This window comes from Trichechus manatus, unplaced genomic scaffold (genome assembly GCF_000243295.1).
Source record: "Trichechus manatus latirostris isolate Lorelei unplaced genomic scaffold, TriManLat1.0 scaffold00075, whole genome shotgun sequence".
NCBI classification, from domain to species: Eukaryota; Metazoa; Chordata; class Mammalia; order Sirenia; family Trichechidae; genus Trichechus; species Trichechus manatus.
The window spans coordinates 9,778,538-9,799,904 of NW_004444011.1; the positions used below are offsets into that span (position 1 = coordinate 9,778,538).

A 21,367-nucleotide genomic window follows, 5' to 3' on the forward strand; every position below is an offset into this window, starting at 1 on the left:
GTGTATCGCTCCTCATGCTCTGTTCTTGGTCAGTTTCTTATTCCATTCGGTGCTTGGCTGAGTTCTTTATCTCTTCATTTGATAGTTAGGGTTTCAGGATTGATGTGTGACTCTGTTTGACTTAGTTCTTCTGATCCTTACTGTAGAGGGACGGCGTGGTGTTTCTGACTATAACTGGGAAGTCCCTTTCCTGACTTTAAAACATGTAGTATCCCCTTGTTCTATCTGAACAACTGCCTCTTGATCTGTGTACAGGTTCCTCATGAGCACAATTAAGTGTTCTGGAATTCCCATTCTTTGCAATGTTATCCATAATTTGTTATGATACACACAGTTGAATCCTTTGCACAGTCAATAAAACACAGGTAAACATCTTTCTGGTATTCTCTGCTTTCAGCCAGGATCCATCTGAAATCAGCAATGATATCCCTGCTTCCACGTCCTTTTCTGAATTCAGCCTGAATTTCTGGCAGTTCCCTGTCGACATACTGCTGCAGCCGCTTTTGAATGATCTTTAGCAAAATTTTACTTGCATGTGATATTAATGATATTGTTTGATAATTTCCACATTTGGTTGGATCACCTTTCTTGGGAATAGGCATAAATATGGATCTCTTCCAGTCGGTTGGCCAGGTAGCTGTCTTCCAAATTTCTTGGCATAGATGAGTGAGCACTTCCAATGCTGCATCCATTTGTTGAAACATCTCAGTGGATATTCTGTCAGTTCCTGGAGCCTTGTTTTTTGCCAATGTCTTCAGTGCAGCTTGGACTTCTTCTTTCAGTACCATCGGTTGCCGCTCACATGGTACCTCCTGAAATGGTTGAATGTCTCAACCAATTCTTTTTGGTATAATGACTCTGTGTATTCTTTCCATCTTCTTTTGATGCTTCCTGCATCATTTAATATTTTCCCCATAGAATCCTTCACTATTGCAACTCGAGGCTTGAATACTTTTCTTCAGTTCTTTCAGCTTGAGGAATGCCGAGGGTGTTCTTCCCTTTCGGTTTTCTATCTCCAGCTCTTTGCACACGTCATTATAATACTTTACTTTGTCTTCTCGAGCCACCCTTTGAAATCTTCTGTTCAGTTCTTTTACTTCATCATTTCTTTCTTTTGCTTTAGCTACTCAATGTTCAAGAGCAAGTTTCAGAGTCTCTTCTGACATCCATTTTGGTCTTTTCTTTCTTTCCTGTTTTTTTAACGACCTCTTGCTTTCTTCATGTATGATGACCTTGATGTCATTTCACAACTTGTCTGGTCTTCGGTCATTAGGGTTCAATACGTCAAATCCATTCTTGAGATGGTCTCTAAATTCAGATGGGATATACTCAAGGTTGTACTTTGGCTCTCGTGGACGTGTTCTAATTTTCTTCAGTTTCAACTTGAAGTAGCATACGAGCAATTGATGGTCTGTTCTGAAGTCAGCCCCTGGCCTTGTTCTGACTGATGATATTGAGCATTTCCATCATCTCTTTCCACAGATGTAGTCGATTTGATTCCTGTGTATTCCATCTGGCAAGGTCCATGTGTATAGTCACCATTTATGTTGGTGAAAAAAGTATTTGCAATGAAGAAGTCATTTGTCTTGCAAAATTCTATCATGTGATCTCCGGCATCATTTCTATCCCTAAGGTCATATTTTCCAACTACTGACCCTTCTTCTTTGTTTCCAACTTTAGTATTCTAGTGATCAGTAATTATCAATACATCCTGATTGCATATTCAATCAATTTCAGACTGAAGAAGTTGCTAAAAATCTTCAGTTTCTTCATCTTAGTGGTTGGTGCATAAATTTGAATAATAGTTGTATTAACTAGTCTGCCTTGTAGGCATATGGATATTATCCTATCACTGACAGCATTGTACTTCAGGATAGATCTTGAAATGTTCTTTTTGACCATGAATGCAATGTCATTCCTCTTCAAGCTGTCATTCCCGGCATAGTAAACCATATGGTTGTCTGATTCAAAATTTCCAATACCAGCCCATTTCAGCTCACTAATGCCTAGGATATTGATGTTTATGCATTCCATTTCATTTTTGACGATTTCCAATGTTCCTAGTTTCATACTTCGTACATTCCACCTTCCAGTTATTAATGCGTGTTTGCAGCTGTTTCTTCTCATTTTGAGTCGTGCCACATCAGGAAATGAAGTTCTTGAAAGCCTGACTCCATCCACATCATTAAGATTGACTCTACTTTGAGGAGGCAGTTCTTCCCCAGTTGTCTTTTGAGTGCCTTCCAACCTGGGGCGTTCATCTTCCGGCACTATATCAGACAGTGTTCCGCTGCTATTCATAAGGTTTTCACTGGCTAATTCTTTTCAGAAGTAGACTGCCGATTTCCTCTTCCTAGTCTGTCTTACTCTGGAAGCTCAGCTGAAACCTGCCCGCTATGGATGACCCTGCTGGTATCTGAGTAGCGGTGGCATAGCTTCCAGAATCACAGCAACATACAAGCCTCCACAGCACGACAAACTGACAGACGTATGGGGGAGTAAAATCGTGGGAAGAAAAATTAAATAAATTTGTAAAACAAATTAACTTTTATGTTGAGCACCCTTATTCTGTGCAGTAAATACTGGTTTCATTTTTGTTTTAAATCTTAAGTGGTCTGAAAAACAATGCATTTAAATTTGATGAGAAATTTACAACTGAATGTAAATGAAGTAAAAGTTAGGTAAAAATGATATATGCTTGTCTTAGTTATCTAGTAGTGCTATAAAAGAAATACCACAAGTGGATGCCTTAACAAAAAGAAATTCATTCTCTCACTATTTAGGAGGCTAGAAGTCTGAATTCTGGGTGCCAGCTCCAGGGGAAGGTTTTCTTTCTCTGTTGGCTTTGGGGAAAGGTCCTTGTCATAAATTTTCCCTTGGGTCTACAAACTTCTCGGTGCAGGTACCTTGGGTCCAAACAATGTGCTCTTCTCCTGGCTCTTCTTGCTTCGTGGTAATGAGGTCCCTCTCCTTTCTGCTTGAGTCTCTCTTTCATATCTCAAGAGATTGACTCAAGATACACCCTAATCCTGTAGACTGAGTCCGGCCTCATTAATATAACTGCCTCTAATCTTGCCTCATTAACATCATAGAGGTTAGGATTTACAACACATAGCATAATCACATCACATCACAAAATGGTAGACAATCACATAAAACTGGGTATCATGGCCTAGCTAAATTGATATACATTTTTAAGAGACACAATTCAATCCATAACAGTGCTTATGAATAACATATAGGTATGTTATTTTAAAAAATGAATTATTACTAGGTATGGAACACTTGTGGTGCAGTGTGTAAGAGCTCAGCTGCTAACCAAAAGGTCAGCAGTTTACATTTACCAGTTGCTCCTTGGAAACCCTATAGGGCAATTCTACTCTGTCCTATAGGGTCACTATGAGTCAGAATTGACTCAATGGCAATGGGTTTTAATGGGTTTCAGCAAAAGACATGGCCCATTTATTTTAACTTAGTTTATTAACATCCAATTCTCTTCTACAGAAGGACAGAAACCAAACAGATTATGTAGCATTCTAATCTTAATTTTTCAGTACACCTGAGTTAAAGTCCCAGATTGTTCACTTACTTGGACTTACTGCTCTGAGTTGTTATTAACTCACCCATAAAAATAAGGGCAGTAATAATAGAGGTCAGTACTAACACAAGTTCAAACTGGTTCACATGGACTGAATTCCAGTCACAAAGTATTTGGCTTGGCCCAAGCAGTGAATGATGGCTAATAACCCTACTACTCTGTAAACATTCTGATTCCATAAAATACTGATTTACATATATATATATACACATACATATATATACATAGATATGTATGTATATATACATAGATATATATGTGTATATATACACATACATATATATACATAGATATGTATGTATATATACATAGATATATATGTGTATATATACACACGATTATTATTCCTCTTAAAAAAGTTTAGCTATGTTATTTCAATGTTTTGCGTTTATAGCTAAAGCAAACTTCAAAGGAAAGAAAAATGTAATGACAATTTCTCAATAAATTTTTTTCATCTCTCATTCCTCCATCGTCTTGATTTGAGACAATGATTACATTTATGTCAATGGTATCTCTTTAATAAAAAGTAGCTCTTATATAAGTAAACACAGGAAATATAAATATATAAAAATTCAATGTGTAAAATGATACTGCTCCTTATTGTTCCCTAAGGCGATAGCTTTGCTTTATTATGGTAAAGTTTCCCTGAATTTACTCTTTTACTACAGGAGTAGTTTAAGAACCATTCTACTCCATTCTAAGAACTATCAATATTACTCATTTTGTTTTTATAAAAAATAATTCCATGCATTCATTTACTGAATACGGATTTTAGGAAAACAGACTCTGCATTTCATTATTAGAGTCAGAGTGGAACACTTGGTGTAGGGGCACACATGTTTTGGATGTAGACATATGTGGATTCCAATTCCCACTCTGTCACTGACTAGCTATGTAGCCATAGGGCGGTTAATAGATTTCTGTAAGACTCCTTTACCCATTAGTAAAATGGGGCTAACACTATTTAACTCAGAATTACACGGAATGATAGAAGTAGTTGCTCAGCATGTATCTGATGTTCAATGAATGGTATCTCTTAATATATATTATTGGGGTTGTGATCTGTAATCAATACTCCCCCATATAAACTACATCGCCATTAAATTATATTCAACAATTGCATGTCTTTTACAGCTAATTGCACATATATATTTTAGATTTAGATGATAACTGTTCCGATTAGACGTTAATGTCATTCATGTCCCAAGTCCTGCAGTGGGCTCTGTGAGGGCGCACTTCCTTCCCGAGTTCCCTTCATTCAACCTCTTAAGAGCTGAGAGCAGAGGGGAAAAAAAAAAAAAAAATCAAACCTGTTGCCATTGAGTCAATTCCAACTCATAGTGACCCTATAGGACAGAGTAGAACTGCTCCATATGGTTTCCAAGGAGTGGCTTGGTGGATTCAAACTGCCAGTCTTTTATCAGCTGAGCTGTTAAACCACTGCACCACAAGGGCAAGGCCTTGTTCTCCTGAATTTACAATCTATTTAAGCTGACAGGGGTATAATGTGTTGCTGTCAGGTCTATTCCGACCCATAGCGATCCTAAAGGACAGAGTAGAACAGCTCGAAGAGTAAAATTTCAAGGCCTTGTTCTCCTGAGTTTACAACTTATTAAACTCTGTATGTATGGAAATAGAATACATACAGCCTAACAGCTGGTGAGCAGAAACAATGTTTAGAGCTGTGAGGGATGCTCAGAGAAGGAATACTCATGATGAGCAAAAGCACTCAAGGAAAGTTTGGTGAAAGGAGTGAGTCCTCCAGATTGTATTGGATTCGGTGTGGAAGGAAAAACGGGAAGCATTCCTGAAAACAGGCAGAGCAACTGATCTACGTAGGACGCATAGATAAATTTGGCAAATATTAAAAGATAAGGAATAAAAAAAGAGATAAATAAAAGGCAGAATCCTTGCCCCTATTGTGTTTGCCATCTGGTTAGGATGCTTTCAAACTAATGAGCAGGGTAAAATCCAGCATGATTCCGCACAAAGAGAAGCCTAAGAAGTACTTTGTAATGATGATCAAAAACATGTATCCTATTAATTGCCAAAATGAAACGATTGCCCTAAAATTCCTGAATATAAAATTAATGTATGTAATGAAAGACTTGTCTCCACAATCCACGTGACTACATAAAAGTAGGCATATTTTTAAAAAATAAGTTTTTTTTTTTACAGTAGAAATAGAAGTCGTTTAAAATGCTATTTAATTTCCATAGGAATCAATTGGAGGAACCACAGGAGTTCTACATATGACTTTACTCGGTAGGAAGACTAATATCCCGAAATCATTTAATTTTACATTTTATAGTAATATAAAGCTTGTGGTTGTAAGAGAGTTGAAATGTAAATATTAGTAAAGCAAATAATAAAAGCAAAGCCCACAGAGCAGTACCAAATTACTCACGTGTTGCATACTCTGTAATCAAGTTATCACATTTAAAAGAGTGATAAGCGAAATACTTCTGTGAGTACTTTAAGCATTATATTTCAGCAAGTTTCCATGTTTAAGTATAAGAACAAATCACTGAGATATTTGCTGCATGCATTTTATAAAGCAGGTTTTTCTGCATCAGTATAGAAAAATCCCTAAATTATAAAGTCAATTCAGGTTTCAGATAAAACATGGACTATGCGCGAATTAGCTATTCAGACAAGAGCTCTTTGATATTCAGGTCAGGTATTTTTCATTAGTACTAGGGCACATCACCAGACTCATGTGATAAAAACAGCAACGGCCTATAGAGTGTGTTTTTATGTTTTTAAAGGACGATTTCTTGAAATTCTAACTAGATTCTTGAAATGAACATGATGAACACACACACACACATGCACTCACACATGCATACACGCTCACCTCCTTTTTGAGGCTGTTTTAACCTGCCAAAGTATCTAAAGGTATATGAACCAAGTACCAATAATATTAATATGTGTTTTGTTATTTTGTTCCCTGAACACTGTCACTTTGTTACACTAAATTAAAGCCCTGACAGAAACATCCAATTAATCCTGTGTAAAAAAAAAAAAAAAAAAATTACTGTGTCACCATTAATGAGCAGTTCAATGTAATAATACCTTGATCATTCTCCTTAGTGGTTCAGTCCTTTGCACAGTGTGCTTAGAACCGGAATATCTATTATTAGTTCCCTTAATGATCACTCCTACATGAGATAAAATGGGTAGTCGCTCATTTTTTGGATGAACAAATAATCTATTTTCTTTTATTGAGAAGCATAGAAAAGGAAAGACCTAAATAGAAGAAGGAATTTACACATTTTAGATTAATTGTTCTCATAAAAGAAGCCTCTTGGATTTAGTCATAGCAACAGGTATGCACAGGTTGAACTCAAAGCTGGTTGCCCTGCCCCAGCTTAGCACAGAGCATTTGAACCACAGGTGGTTGAACCCCACAGAGCATCTTAACCACAAGCGCCATCTCCCTCTGATGAAAGGAAGGCTCCTCCTTGCCAAGTTATCAGAGCTCTAATAAACACCCTTTGGCCATGTACGGCCTGTAGAAATCCTCAGAAAGCTGGGAGGAATCACAGGTGGAAATCCTACCTTAATGAGAACCTGGATGGACCCTGTGGCTTTTGCAGATAGGAAATACCAGAAGCTCATGGTGCAGGCGGCGCTGGATTCCTGCCACACAGCACTCTTCAGGTGTGCTTCTTCACCCTGAAGGCCCACAGGAGTAGCCTCCAGATACAAGAAGTGCCCTACAAACAAGGTCGGGATTCAGATATGACAGAAATAACAATGAGGGCACTATTTTAGCTTTTCCATCTTAGGGTTTTAATTATATTTCATATGATCCGAGCTGCCAAAGGCATTTCCATTTGAAACAGAAAGGAAATCTAATAGCCTTGCCTCCAGCTCATTTGCTGAACAATTTCCAACTGTCTGTGCTTTAAGCAAAGTACTTCACAGTATGCAGATTAATTGATCTGACAGGGTATTTATGCCATCAAATCAACAAGATAGTTATGGAAACCATTTCATGAACTTCCCAAACTATCTGATTATTGTAAAACAGTGCAACGACTATTTAGGATTCAAATAAAGGAATATGAAGTATGTTCAAATTCAGTTATCTCTTGCGTATGTAAGTAAAACACCTAGCATTCTAATACACAATGTGAGGGGAAAGATATTCATTTTATACTTGCTCATTCAAATATCCAAAATATTTCACCTATGTAGAGCTAAGTGTTTGAATGGGATTTAGACTCTGGCTTGGCCAGCCTGGCTTGGTCAGAGTCACAGGCCTGTGGAATTTCCGTATTTAGGTAGACTTTCTGGAACATCTAGGAATTCTAGGTCACTTCTGCACTGTGCTGCGGGCCCCAGTGGTACAGTGGTTAAGTGCTCACTGCTAACCAATAGGCCGGCGATTCGAACAACCAGCGTTTTCTAGGAGAAAGATGTGATAATCTGCTTCCATGAAGATTATAATCTTGGAAACCCTGTGCGGCAGTTCTACTTTGTCCTATAGGGCCGCTGAGTCGGAATTAACTTGATGGCACACAACAACAATGTCTGCAATGTGCTAATGTCTTTTGATCCTTGAACAATGAGTCTAAGGCTTGGCCTCAGCTACTTACATGAAAATGAGCCAGGCCAAACACTCCCGATCATATGTGCTTTTGTTGCTGCATTTGTTCAGCACCTCTAGTTTTCAACCTGCTTTTCCTTTGTACACATACATCAACTCATTTGATCTCCACAACCCTGTTTGGTACACAGGGCAGATTTTATTATCTCCACTTGAGAGACGAGGCATTTAAGAATCTGAAAAAGTTAAATGACTTGCTAATGATCAACCGAGTGGCAGGATTTGGGGTTATTGATTACAAGTGTGTGGCATTTAGGAACAATGCCTGATGGCAGAACACATTATCGTCTAGTTACAATTATCAAAACAGCCATTAATGTTAGACTTTGATTACTCACTAAATGTTTGATTTACTTGCAGAGGCACCGTGGTGGTCCGTCTCTTCAGCCTTCTCCAGTTGCTTTCAGGGAAAACAGTGTGATGTATATTACGGATAAGATTAAAGCAACTGTAACAAGTTAATAACCTACCAGTTTCATTTCCAAGTGTGTGGTCTGTAGGAGGTCTTAGGTTTTGATGAGAGCCAACCCCCAAAACCCAATTAAAGTTTTCAGCCAGGGAGTTTTGCCAGCCACACCAGCCTTTCTCAAAAGTGCAGGAGCTACCACACTCATTTTCATCGGTATTATGTCCACAGTCACCCGCAAAATTACAGCTTTGTGCTGGCCTGTAACATTTGCCATTCTGACATTCCGGATAACCATGTGGGCAGTAACCTAAAAAAAAAAAGACAAAACAAAAGAAGAATGAGGGAGTGCTACCAACACACTCAGTGAAGTCGAAAGCCAGTAAGAGTAGATTCATTTCAATATATAAAGGAAATGGTGTTCTGCGGAGCTTGAAGTATCTGACTGCTTCTGTCTCGTCTAATCCCCCCCACCCCCCAGGCTTTTAGCCTATGGATCACTCAGAAAGATCACTCACAAATGGAAAAAAAACAAAATGAAATATCACTTTATTGATCTAGGAAAATACCCTAAGTTCCCCGAAATGCAGCATTTCTTTTAAGCTGTGGTGAGGATATATATTAGATCTGACAGCCAAAGTGAGGACTTCATTTTTTATCCTGAAACAAAACCTCTAGGGTCCTAAGAGCTCATGCATTATGAAATACTTACAAGTACATTGCATTAGCATCCATTCACCCCTATATTTATCAGAAGCAGATAAGACACTTCCTAGGAAGTAGGGCTAGGCATATATAAGCAATGACAGACTTCCCGATACATTTTTCTCCAAAATGCGTATTTATTTTTCAATTGTTTGGATTTTTGGAAGCAATTCTAGCGCAAAACAATGCCAACTGTGTTGACAATGCTGAAGAGAAAAAACAATGCTTTTGGTGACAGAGGACCTATGCTTTAACTCTGGGGCAGATTATTATTAGACATATAACTTGAATCATCCCTACTCCTAATGAATTTTACTTTCTCCATGCAAAAAGAGAAAAAAAATAGCAAAATCTTAGAGATGTTAAAATAAAAAGAGAATAATGTAGATATCACCAGTGCCTAGAAGAGTTCCTGGCCCTTGGTAGGCAGTCAGTAGAAATTAGTTAAATAAATGAATGAGAAAAATAAAGTGCCTTGGAAATGATAAAGCATTTCAATATGCACATTTAAAGTTTTATTATTATACTGCTCCAATACTACAATAGAACATAACCACTATACCAGTTACCAGTGAGTCAACTCCTACTCATTACGACCCCATGTGTGTCAGAGTAAAACTGAGCTCCACAGTGTTTTCAATACCTGTTTATTTGGAAGTAGATTACCAGGCCTTTCTGAGTAGGAACTCTGATGGATTTGAGCCTTCAGACTTTTGGTTAGCAGCTGAGTGCGTTAACCATTTGCACCAACCAGGGACTCCATTATGGGTAATAACATTTCAGTGTGAAAAGCTGTTCAGAGACCCAACTGGGAACATCAGATTCACAGGATAAGAGATTTTCTTTCTTTCAGTCTTTCCTACCTGCCAGGAGAGGAACTGATAACACTTCATAGGCAAGTTGTCTGATGGTTGAGAGTCAGTATAGCTTAGAGGTAGGGAGGTGAACAGGTGGGAATTTATTGTAAAGTGTTCTGAAAACCTCATATAGAAGCTCTGGATCATTCTCACACCTTAGACAGTAGATGGCCAAGAGGGAAGAAGTGTGCATAGATAAATGGAACTCCACATGGAAGCCACTGGTTAGAAAACTGATGTTCTGAAGGCTCTTAGCCCTTCTATGTGCTAAGTGCTCCTGGACTGCTTTTTTCCAGGTTACCTAATTAAGTATCCTTTCCCCTTGAAAAACCTTTGAAAAAATATTTCAACCATGCATTCTGCCTCTAACAAAATTTCCTGGTCTGTGTTACTTGCTAACATTTTTATTTCATGAAGCTTGAGAATGTATTATTTTTATTTAGGTGCCCATGTCAATTTAGCTTTAGCAGATTGGGGGAAAGAGAAAAGACCTTTAATGTTTCAGTTATAGAGCTTGATCTAGAATTATAACACTGAAGCATTTTTGAGCTAGCCAAGAATGGAGATCATTTATACTAACCACCTCATTTATAGAAGAGAAAAATAAAGAGTATAAGTTTACAGTGATTTGCTTATTTAAAAAACAGCAACAACAACAACAACAACAAAAGCAAAAACAAAAAACAGAGGTGCGACAGAAACCCAGGTCTGTTGTCTTTACAATTATTTTTAAACCCGCTGGATTAAAAAACGAACAGGGATACCAAGGCAACTATTTCAGACACAACAGCATCTAGGCACAAAAAAAGGTGGTGTTGCCTACCAGACGTATTTTTTCTCATGGGGCTATTGAGAACCTGAGAAATTACTAGATCATTTAATTTTACACAAGTTGGCATTTGTATTGATTCTGTCAATTCCAATTTGTTTGGGGAATAAAAACAAAACCGGCTCTTAAGGTGCTTTTTCCCCGGAGTGATAGAATCAAGATAAAATCTACTTCTTTTAAAACAAACAAGAAAATAATTCAGACATGTTCCTAAAAGGGAAACACATTATAGATCCAAATATATTTTGTAATCAATATTAGTAATATTCTAGAAAAATAATTATGACTAAGTTAAGTTTTTACAATTTTTAAACAAACATCTGTGTAAGTAAAAAACACAATAATTCAAATATTACACAAGAATAAATTTGAACAGAAAGCCCCTACAGTATTAACAAAAAGCTCATTGCTAGAATGCATTTTACCAATAAAATAACCTACAGTTAATTTTTAGAAAAATATTCAGAAAAATTATCAACTAATGTTATTTACCTGTCTCCAAATTATTTTCCATAGCTGTGGTCTTGTCCAAAGAAATCAGCTACCTAACAGTAGGGCATACGTGTTTAAGTGATTCTGATATTAAAGTTCTTATGAAATTGTGAAGACTGGATTTCTATTGTAAAAAATTCCTTAAATTAGGTAGTAACCCTCTTGGTGAGCAGTTTAGTTTTATAAAAGAAAATACATTATAAAAGTTGAGACCTTCCAGTATATATCTTGGACACGTTTGAAGCTTAACATGCCAAAATTAAAACCCTGAGGCTTAACTTCCAAATTTCACCATTGCACAGTCTTCCTCATTTCTGTTAATGGCAATTGTAAGCTTCCAGTCACTCAGTGAAAAATATTTGCAAGGAGCTCTATCCAGTAAAGAGTCTGACTCCATTTTCTGATGTTTGACTTGACTGCCCATAGGTTTTAAGCTTCAGTCCTCTCTCTTTCCCTTGTTCTGTACATCTGGGCAGGTTAAGAAAGCCCAGTATTCCCCCTCATGCTGTGTCCTACAGGTGCGCAGGAACCTTCACCCTGGTCTTGCCTCCTAACCACATAAAAAGACAAGCCAGTCTCCTTTCCTTGCTCTCTCAAGCCATTTTCAAACATCCTTGGGAGCCACCCTGATCTCCTCAGATTATGGGAGTAATAACCCTTTACATAGCCTCTTGGCATGTGTGTGGCATCATCAGTCTTATCATCAGTAGCAGCAGCATCCACCTCTGCAGATGGCCAAAACACTCTAGGAGTCATCATGTATAACTTTTTATCTCACAACTCACATATACTCTTTCAGTGATTCTAGCAACTGACAACCCTACCAGTAGAATATATATCATCATCTCTACTGTTACTATCTTGTCCAAGCCACTATGATCTCTCATGGTTTTATTGCAATACCCTCCTACCTTTGACCTCTATAGTCCATTAATTAATAAAGCAACCATAATAATATTTTTATATAAATTAAATTATATGTCACATGTCTGCCCCAAAGCCTAAACTATCTAAATATTATCACCGTTACAAGAAACCTGAGATTCTTTGGAAAGCAGCCCATTTTGCACAGAGAAAAGAAAATTCAAGACAAGCCTGGGAATTTCTTTTTTATTTTGCCAGAAAATTAGGAAGTGTTCAAAACGATGGAGTCGTGATGAAAGGATTAAAGAGCCAGCTTTGAGCAGAATTCACTGTCCAAGTCTGAAACAATTGGAGCATCAAAATAAGTAATGAGAGGACTTCTGTTTCCAGCTATGAAGGAGTAAGAAGGTATGAAATTATCCTCCTGCCATAAACAACTCATAAATGAGACATATTATATAAAAGAGATGTTTTCAGACATTTAAAAACAGAAAGCCCAGGACTATGATCTGTTAAAGAAGGGGAAAAATAGGCAAATCCTATGATGACTCCAGATTTCTGCTTGGGGTCACTTTCCAGATTGTAGCTCAGGAAGGGTATGTCAAGCAGAAAAGACGGGTCTCACTGAGTTGAGGACAAAGAGCCTGAGACATCTAGAATTTGAAAGGCAGAGTGGCAGAAAAAGGAGGCTGTGTAGAGAAAGAGATCCAGAGATATGGTTAAGTCTGTGTGAATTCTAATTTGTATATATGTAGGGTAAAATCCACAAAGGGAAATAAATGATAACTTCCAAGGGAATAAAAGTAACTGGAAGTTACCATTTGGAAGCCCTTTGAAATCTTCTATTTAGCGCCTGACCCAAGCCATGGTGTTTTCAGTCCCCTCACATGCATGCAAAAAGCTGGACAATGAATAAGGAAGATCAAAGAAGAATTGATGCCTTTGAATTATGGTGTTGGTAAAGAATATTGACTATACCATGGACTGTCAGAAGAATGAACGAATCTGTCTTGGAAGAAGTACAGCCAGAATGCTCCTTAGAAGAGAGGATGGCGAGACTTCCTCTCCCATACTTTGGACATGTTATCAGGAGGGATCAGTCCCTGAAAGGACATCATGCTTGGTAAAGTAGAAGGTCAGTGAAAAAAAGGAAGACCCTCAATGAGATGGATTGAACAGCAGCTGTAACAATGGGCTCAAGCATAACAACGATTGTGAGGATGGTGCAGCACTGGGCAGTGTTTTGTTCTTTGTACATAGGATCGCTATGAGTCAGAACCAGCACAACAGCACCTAACAACAACAATCAGCTGAAAAATTACCAGAGTACACAGAGGACAAGAAATCTTTGTGTTTCTAACAGCAAGAGTGAAGAGAAAACACAGGACATTCAGTACGAATTCCAGAAAGGGTATGCTTTAGTAGTGGGGCAAAGTAACACTAAAAGTAAGGATACTCTAGACCAGGGATTGGAAAGATATAGCCTAAGGGACAAATCTGGCCTACCACCAGTAGAGTAAATAAAACAAAGACCACAAAGAACTTGAACCTTCATACTATACACATAAATTAACATAAATGTATCAAAGACCTAAATATAAAAGCTAACACTAAAAAATTTCTAGAAAAAAAATTAAGGAGAAAATCTTTGTGGCTTTGGGGTAGGTAAAGACTAATTAGATCTGATGATAAAGAACAAAGCATTTTTAAAAACTGGTAAATTAGACTTACGGAAATTAAAAACATCTACTTGTTGAGAAACACAACTAAGAAAATGAAAAAGCCAACTTCTGGGCAACATGGTGCTATAGACAGAAGCATCGCCATCCCTTCACTGCAAAAATCTGAAAAACTAAGTCAAACAGAGACAAATGTCAATCCTGAAACCCTAAGCATCAAATGAAGAGATAAAGAACTCAGCCAAGCACTGAATGGAATAAGAAACTGACAGAGAACAGAGAGCGAGGAGAGATACATGCAGAGGTCCCCTATCAGCTAACACAGCATGGATCCACCATATTGGACTCCTATCAGAAATCGATAAATGGGGGTACAGGAAAGCAGCTTCATGGGGCTTCCAGCAAGAGACAGAACAACCGGTAACCAGCGATATACATTTTGCCACCCCACACCCTTCTTCACCCCCACTCGGCCTCCTCTGCTTCCTGTGGCCACAGTCTCTTGGCCAAGAAGCAACGGCTTCACCCTGGTGCTGCTTGGATTCCACCCACCTACACTGGCCGGCTCCCTGTGTGCCATTTGTTGGCTTCTGGTGTTGCTTTTTCCCGCTTCTTTTGGTTTCTTCCATACATCTCACCACCTCCCCCTCTTTTCTCTCAAGTACCTGGCAACATGCACCATCTTTGCTTCTTCCTGAAAGGCTGGGAAATGCCACTTGACCGTGGAACTGCTTCCCGGCCCATACCACCATGCTGGTGGGATCCCCAGGGCTTTTTTGTTTGTTTGTTTGTTTTGATTTTTTTTTTTCTTTTCTCAGCTTGGGAGCCCCTTCTAGTTGGGCAGTACTGCGTGGCTTGGGATCTACTCTCTCAGTCTGCGCAGATGCACAGTGGGAGCCACGGGGGCATTTCTTTTTTCTTGCTTTGTTTTGTTTTCTATTGTTTTTTGGTTTGTTTGTTTGTTTTATTTTCTCTCTTTTTCCCTTTTTGACTCTCTTCATTTCTCAGTTTCTCATCTCACTATACTTACCTTCTCTTCCTGTCTCCTGAAAACCTGGTGCTGTGTGACACTTCAACCCCTTCTAGCCAGTCTGTACTTCATGGCCTGGTAGCAACCTCCCCAGTCCTTGCAACTGCACTGGTGGGATTCCTGGGGGCTTTTCTTTTCTTTTCTAATTTTTATTTATTCATTTTTTTGTTTTACCCTTTTTAATTTTTTTTCTTTTTGTTTTTCTCCATTTCTCAGACTGTCACCGCTCCACTCCAACAGCAAGCTCCCTTAGCACTCTTTTTTGTTTGTTTGTTTCTGTTTTTTGCTCCTGTTCCTCTCTCCACTCTCTCCTTTTTCTCGTACCCATCTTAGCTCCACACATCATAATTTCACCCCTCCTTCCTGCCTACCTGCACTGTGCACTGAACATCACACTCTCAAGCAGCACAGGCATGGCCTACTAGAATCTGCCCTGCACTGATTCCGTGCCCACTCTGTCAGCCCTAGTACATGACACACACAACACATCACAGCAACTTTCCTTCAGCTGGACCTTCCCTGCTGTACCATACCTGAGAAACTGACCCTGCCAATTGAAGAAGGAGGTGAAAAGTATCATGCCCACAGAGGAGCAAATAACAAAGAATGCACAGCTCACCTGCTCAGACATAAAAAAATAAAACAAAAAACAGGACAAAACGAACAAATCTACAATCTATAAACGAGGAAAATAATTACTGAATGTCCCGAAGACAGCAGACAATATCAAAACAGATACAAAAACAGGACAGTATAGTTCCTGTAGACGTCCAAAATAAAACACCAGATGACTTTCCAGTGGAAGAAAAGGCACTAGAAGTACCTGATAGGGAATTCAAATCTCTAATATTCAGAGCTATCTGAGAGTTGAGGCAAAAAGCAGATAAAAATGAGGAAAAAATAGAAAATTCATGGAGAAGGCAGACAAATTCATGGAAAACACAGAAAAAAAATGGAAGAATTCAGGAAAATAATACAGAAAGAAAATGCAAAAATAAATCACAGCTAGAAATCATACAAAAACAACAATTAGAAATCTAAAATATAAACAGCAAGATTTCAGAAATGGACAGTGTCATAGAAGGGCTGAGGAGCAGGTTTGAAATGATGGAAGACAAGATCAGTGAAATTGAAGACAAACACTTGGATACGACTGTTTGAGGAAAAATCAGAAAAAAGAATAAAGAAAAATGAAATCCTGAGAATTATGAGGGATACAATCAAAATAAAAAATTTCCAAGTAATCAGGGTTCCAGAACAGGGGGAGAAAACAGAAAACACAGAGGATCATTGAAGAACTACTGAAAGAAATCTTCACCAATATCATGAAAGATGAAAAGCTGACAATCCAAGAAGCTCAACGAACCCCGTATACGATAGACCCCAAAAGAAAATCACCAAGGCATATCATAATCACACTCACCAAAACCAAAGACAAACAAAGAATCCTGAGAGCAGCTTGAGAAAAACAAAAAGTCACATACAGAGGAGAAACAGTAAGACTAAAATTGGATTATTTGGCAGAAACCATGCAGGCAAGGCAATGGGATAACATATATAAAAGCTTGAAAGAAAAAAATTGCCAGCCAAGAGTAATATATATTGCAAAACTCTCATTCAAATATGATGGTGAAATTAGGACATTTCCAGATAAACAGAATTGTAGGGACTATGTGAAAACCAAACCAAACTTTCAAGAATTATTAAAGAGAGTCCTTTGATCTGAGAACAAACAACATCAGACCATAGGCTGAATCTAGGACAGAGGATCATACCAGCCAGATACCAACCTAGGAAATGAACTCTTAAGGACTATGCAAAACCAAAAGAATTACAAAAGAGAACCAGAGAGGTTAATCTGTAAATGACAAGAGCATCAGAACAATAAAAGAGGGAATAAATGGTGTAGGTATAGAACCTTCTAATGGAGAGGAAGGCAAGGCGATACCAAGTAATAATAGACTGGTTCAAACCTAGGAAGATAAGGGTAAATTTCAAGGTAACCACAAAGAAATACTCATCAAAATAAAGAAGAAAAACATAAAGTGTTAGTAAAAACAAAACCTACAAAAACAAAAGAAATGGAAAAAAAAAAAATCCACAAACTAAATGAATTCAGCACAGGAGAGTAAGAGGAACAAAAAAAACGTCAGCACCACACAAAAAAAGCACTACAAAATGACAGCAATAAACTCACACCTATTAGTAATTACACTTAATGTAAATGGCCCAAATGCACCCATAAAGAGACGGAGAGTGACAGAATGGATTTTAAAAAAGGCTCTGTCAATATGCTGTCTACAAGAGACACACCTTAGAAACAAAGATGTAAATTTATCAAAAATCAAAGGAAGGAAAAAATATATCTTGCAAACAACTATGAAAAAGGAGCAGGAGTGGCAATACTAATATCAGATAAAATAGAGTTTAAAACAAAACCCACCATAAAAGGCAAAGAAGGACACTATATAATGATTAAGGGGATGATCCATCATGAAGACATAACCATAATAAACATCTATGCACCCAATAACACGGCTCCAAAATACATAAAACAAACTATAACAGCACTGAAAAGAGAAATTGACAGTTCCATAATAATACTAGGAGACTTCAACACACCACTCTCGGTAAAGGACAGAAAAGCTAAACTCAGCAAAGATACAGAAGACCTAAAGGGCACAATCAGCCAACTGGAACTCATAGACATATGTAGAATATTCCACCCTACAGCTGCAAAGTTCACATTCTTTTCCAAAGCACATGGAACATTCTCCAGAATAGACCACTTCTTAGGCTACAGAGCAACCCTCAACAAGATCCAAAATGTTGAGATAATTCAAAGTATCTTCTCTGACCACAACTCCATCAAGGTAGAAATTAACAAAAAGAAGAGCAAGGAAAAAAATCCTTTACGTGGAAACTGAATAACAACCTGCTTACAAACCACTAATAGAAGAAATCAGAGATGGAATCAAAAAATTCCTAGAATCAAACAAGAATGAAACACATTCTACCAAAACCTTTGGGACACAGCAAAGGCAGTCCTCAGAGGACAATTTATAGCAATAGATACACACATCAAAAAAGAACAAAAGGATAAAATCAAAACATTAACAACACAATCTGAACAAATAGAAACAGAACAGGAAAAAAAAAAAACCCACAGCCACTAAACTAAACCTGTTACCACTGGGTCAATTACAGCTCATAGCAGCGCCGTGGAAGAAAGGCAGTGAGATCTGCTTCTTTAAAAATGACAGCCAAGAAAACCCCATGGAGCAGTTCTACTCTTAACACATGGTTTCACCATGACTTCTTATCACAGTTATGGTAAAGACCAAATTCCTTAATATGATGTAGAATTGACTCAAAGTCTGGTGCTATTCATCTTTCTTAGCCTCATCTCCTATCATGCTTCCCCACTCTCATTTCTCTGCTACAGACACACTGGCTTTCTTGCAGCCTGTCTAAGCCCGGGGATGTCTAACCACAGGCAAACCACATGATTTGCCTCCTGCCTCCAGTACTCTTGTTTTCCCTTTTTGAGAAATCTTGCAGATTTCAACTCAATTTCTACTTCTTCAAAGAAACCTTTTTCGACCACCCTAATTGGTCAAATCCCTCTATTATAGCTTCTTCTAGCACCAGCCACTCCTTCTTCACAGCACATTAATAAAATTCAATTTTAAATTTCTTTGCACGATTATTTGCAAAATGCCTCTTTTTACCACTAGTCTGGATGAATGAATGAATGAATGAATTCACTGAATAAAGCAAGGGGGAGGGCACATACTAGTGAGTGAGTTCGAGCATACTAGAAGATGATAAACTGGAAAAATGAGTTTGCGTTTGGTTGTTGAACATGATGGATAGGGCTATGTTTGGATTGATAAATTTTGAGATACCAAGACTGAGGTCTAGACAGAGTCAGTAACCTATGATCCATTTACTGTGGTAAAAACAACAAACATTTCTAGGTTTCTTTCTTTTGCTTTGAATATTGATTGCAGCTATTCAGTTTGTTCAAAATATACATTTCCTATACTTTAAGCAGAGATTTCCCTGTTATCTATAGACAGAATTCTACAGTCAGAATACCAATTTAATAACACCTTTATATAACTTGATTCTCTAACAAGCAATTTCCATTTGTAAGCCTGGCTGACCTGCTTAAAACAAATCATATGTAATAAAAACCAAGCAATTAGCTAATAAAAAAGGGAAAAATAAAGAAAACAGACCACTTAAGTTAAATTCTATTAGTAAGAAGCAAAACAAATCCACAGTATTTGTACACATAATCACCACTGTCATTTGTTTGGTATATTAGGTTTAAAGTTAATTAGGATAAACTATGCTTGAATTTATTTTAGTTGATGTATTTGTGATTTTGCATATACCTTCGTAGTAGGTAATGTGAGAAATTCTTTTTAAATAGGATTAGAGTATAAGCTCCCTTTCCTTAAAATATATATCATCTAACTTCGGTAAAATTTATTAATCATCTACATGTTTTGCCTTGTGCTAGTACACACAGTAGCCTTGTCTGAGATAATGTTTATGAACATCATCTCTGATCCTCATAATAACATGTAAGAAATGTTAGTTATCTCCATTTTCAAACATGGATATTAAGGATAAGAAAACTAAGGTGAAATTTACAAAGATATAATATCTAGTATGATATATTTAGTATGATATAATATGTACTTCAAAGTTATTGACTTTATTAAAATTTATCATACATGTGCACAGCAATGTAATAATAATACTAATGATAGCTAAAATTTATGTAATGTGTAATCTTGCCAGGCCCTGTGGTAGGTACTTACTGTGTGTTATCTTGTGTAATTGTCAAAATCACCCTATTAGGTAGATACCACAGATGTACTGAACACTTATTATGGTGTTATTCCAGGGCTGGTCAAATCATCTCCTATTACCAAATAGCTAATTTGATAAATCTACTTGAATCCGATGCGTTCCAAGGAAAGGCTAAAAACCCTAATCCCATATGTCCATGTGAACTGTAATATTCAAGACACCATGCCCCTGTTTTTGTTGCTGTGCCTACCAATGACTCACAAGGTTATAATAAGAAGAGTATAAACCTTCCTTTGTGTAGGAAAGGATAGGAGAGAGGACTTTGGAAGCCCCTCCCTTAAACCCCAAATGGGCAGCTACATTAATGAAAACAAGAGCCCTGGAAGTGCTGTGTCAGAGGGAATCTTCCAAGAAAGTGTGAGGATAAACAGTTCAAGGGGTCAACAACCTTTCAAGCTAGGTATTATTATTCCTCTTTCTTTAAGAAGTGAGCCCTAGGATATGTAGCTAGAAAGTTGTAGAGTACAGATTCTAATCTAAATCTAAATGACTTATAAGTCTGTAAAGCAGCCAAGATATATTATCACAGCATATCATCCACTGGAAAATATTGACTATACTGCTCTATTCAAGATATATGCTTCCTCTGGAGAAAGATAATGCTGAGTTTTCCATGAAGTTTACTGATAAGTAACCATACAGGTAATGTATTTATAAAAAGAAAGTGAAGTATTTCAAGATAACTGATAATAGGTTGAGAAAGGGATTGAGGACTGAAGTGATTGGAGTAATGAAAGTAACCAAAGGTAAAAACAAATTGTTTCCTTTTGAAGTTTTTAAAACTACAAGAAAAAGAACTTAAGTAAACAACAGGTAAATGAATCAGTGTAAAAAAAAAAAAGTCCCCTATATTCTTTTCAGATTGTCTGCTGCATAGTTAAGAGGCCAAATAATCCTGTGGAATATATGGAAATGCCAGAGAGTTTTAGCACCACCATGAATTGCACTTTCGGTAGGACAAAGTTAATTGCTGGAAGCAAAATGGTCTGGTTAACTAAGCATAAGACCTAAAGTTCAATCCAGAGACCGTTAGTGACTCAGAGTCTGGCCTTAATCAGTCTCTTTAAACTTCTGTGTAAAATTTTCTCCTTTACAAAAATAATTATTAATACTGACCTCAATTAAAGGGGTATTTTAAAATATAAGTGAATGACCATAGGATGATTAGAAAAAAATGGATCCCTATTTAAATAAGTATATAAAAATAAATTTAGGTGAACACATGCTTTGGTTAAAAATGAAAAACATTAATTTATAGTTGTCACATTCATTATTATAGTTATAATTAATTGAATGCCAACTAATATAGCAGACTTTTGTACACATTATCTCTAATTCTCATAGCATCAAAAATTAAATAGTGGGACTCCGGCAAGATGGCGGTCTAGGCAGAAGCACCACGCCG

General features: G+C 37.4%; 1 protein-coding gene across 1 annotated transcript in view; it reads right to left on the reverse strand.

Annotated features, from left to right (window-relative positions):
* Positions 1–21,367, reverse strand: part of MALRD1 (MAM and LDL receptor class A domain containing 1) — a 964,362-nt gene that overhangs the window by 407,680 nt on the left and 535,315 nt on the right. The window contains 2 exon segments of the mRNA XM_012556720.1: positions 7,160–7,317; positions 8,684–8,929. Of these exon segments, the coding sequence (XP_012412174.1) occupies positions 7,160–7,317; positions 8,684–8,929 (404 nt within the window).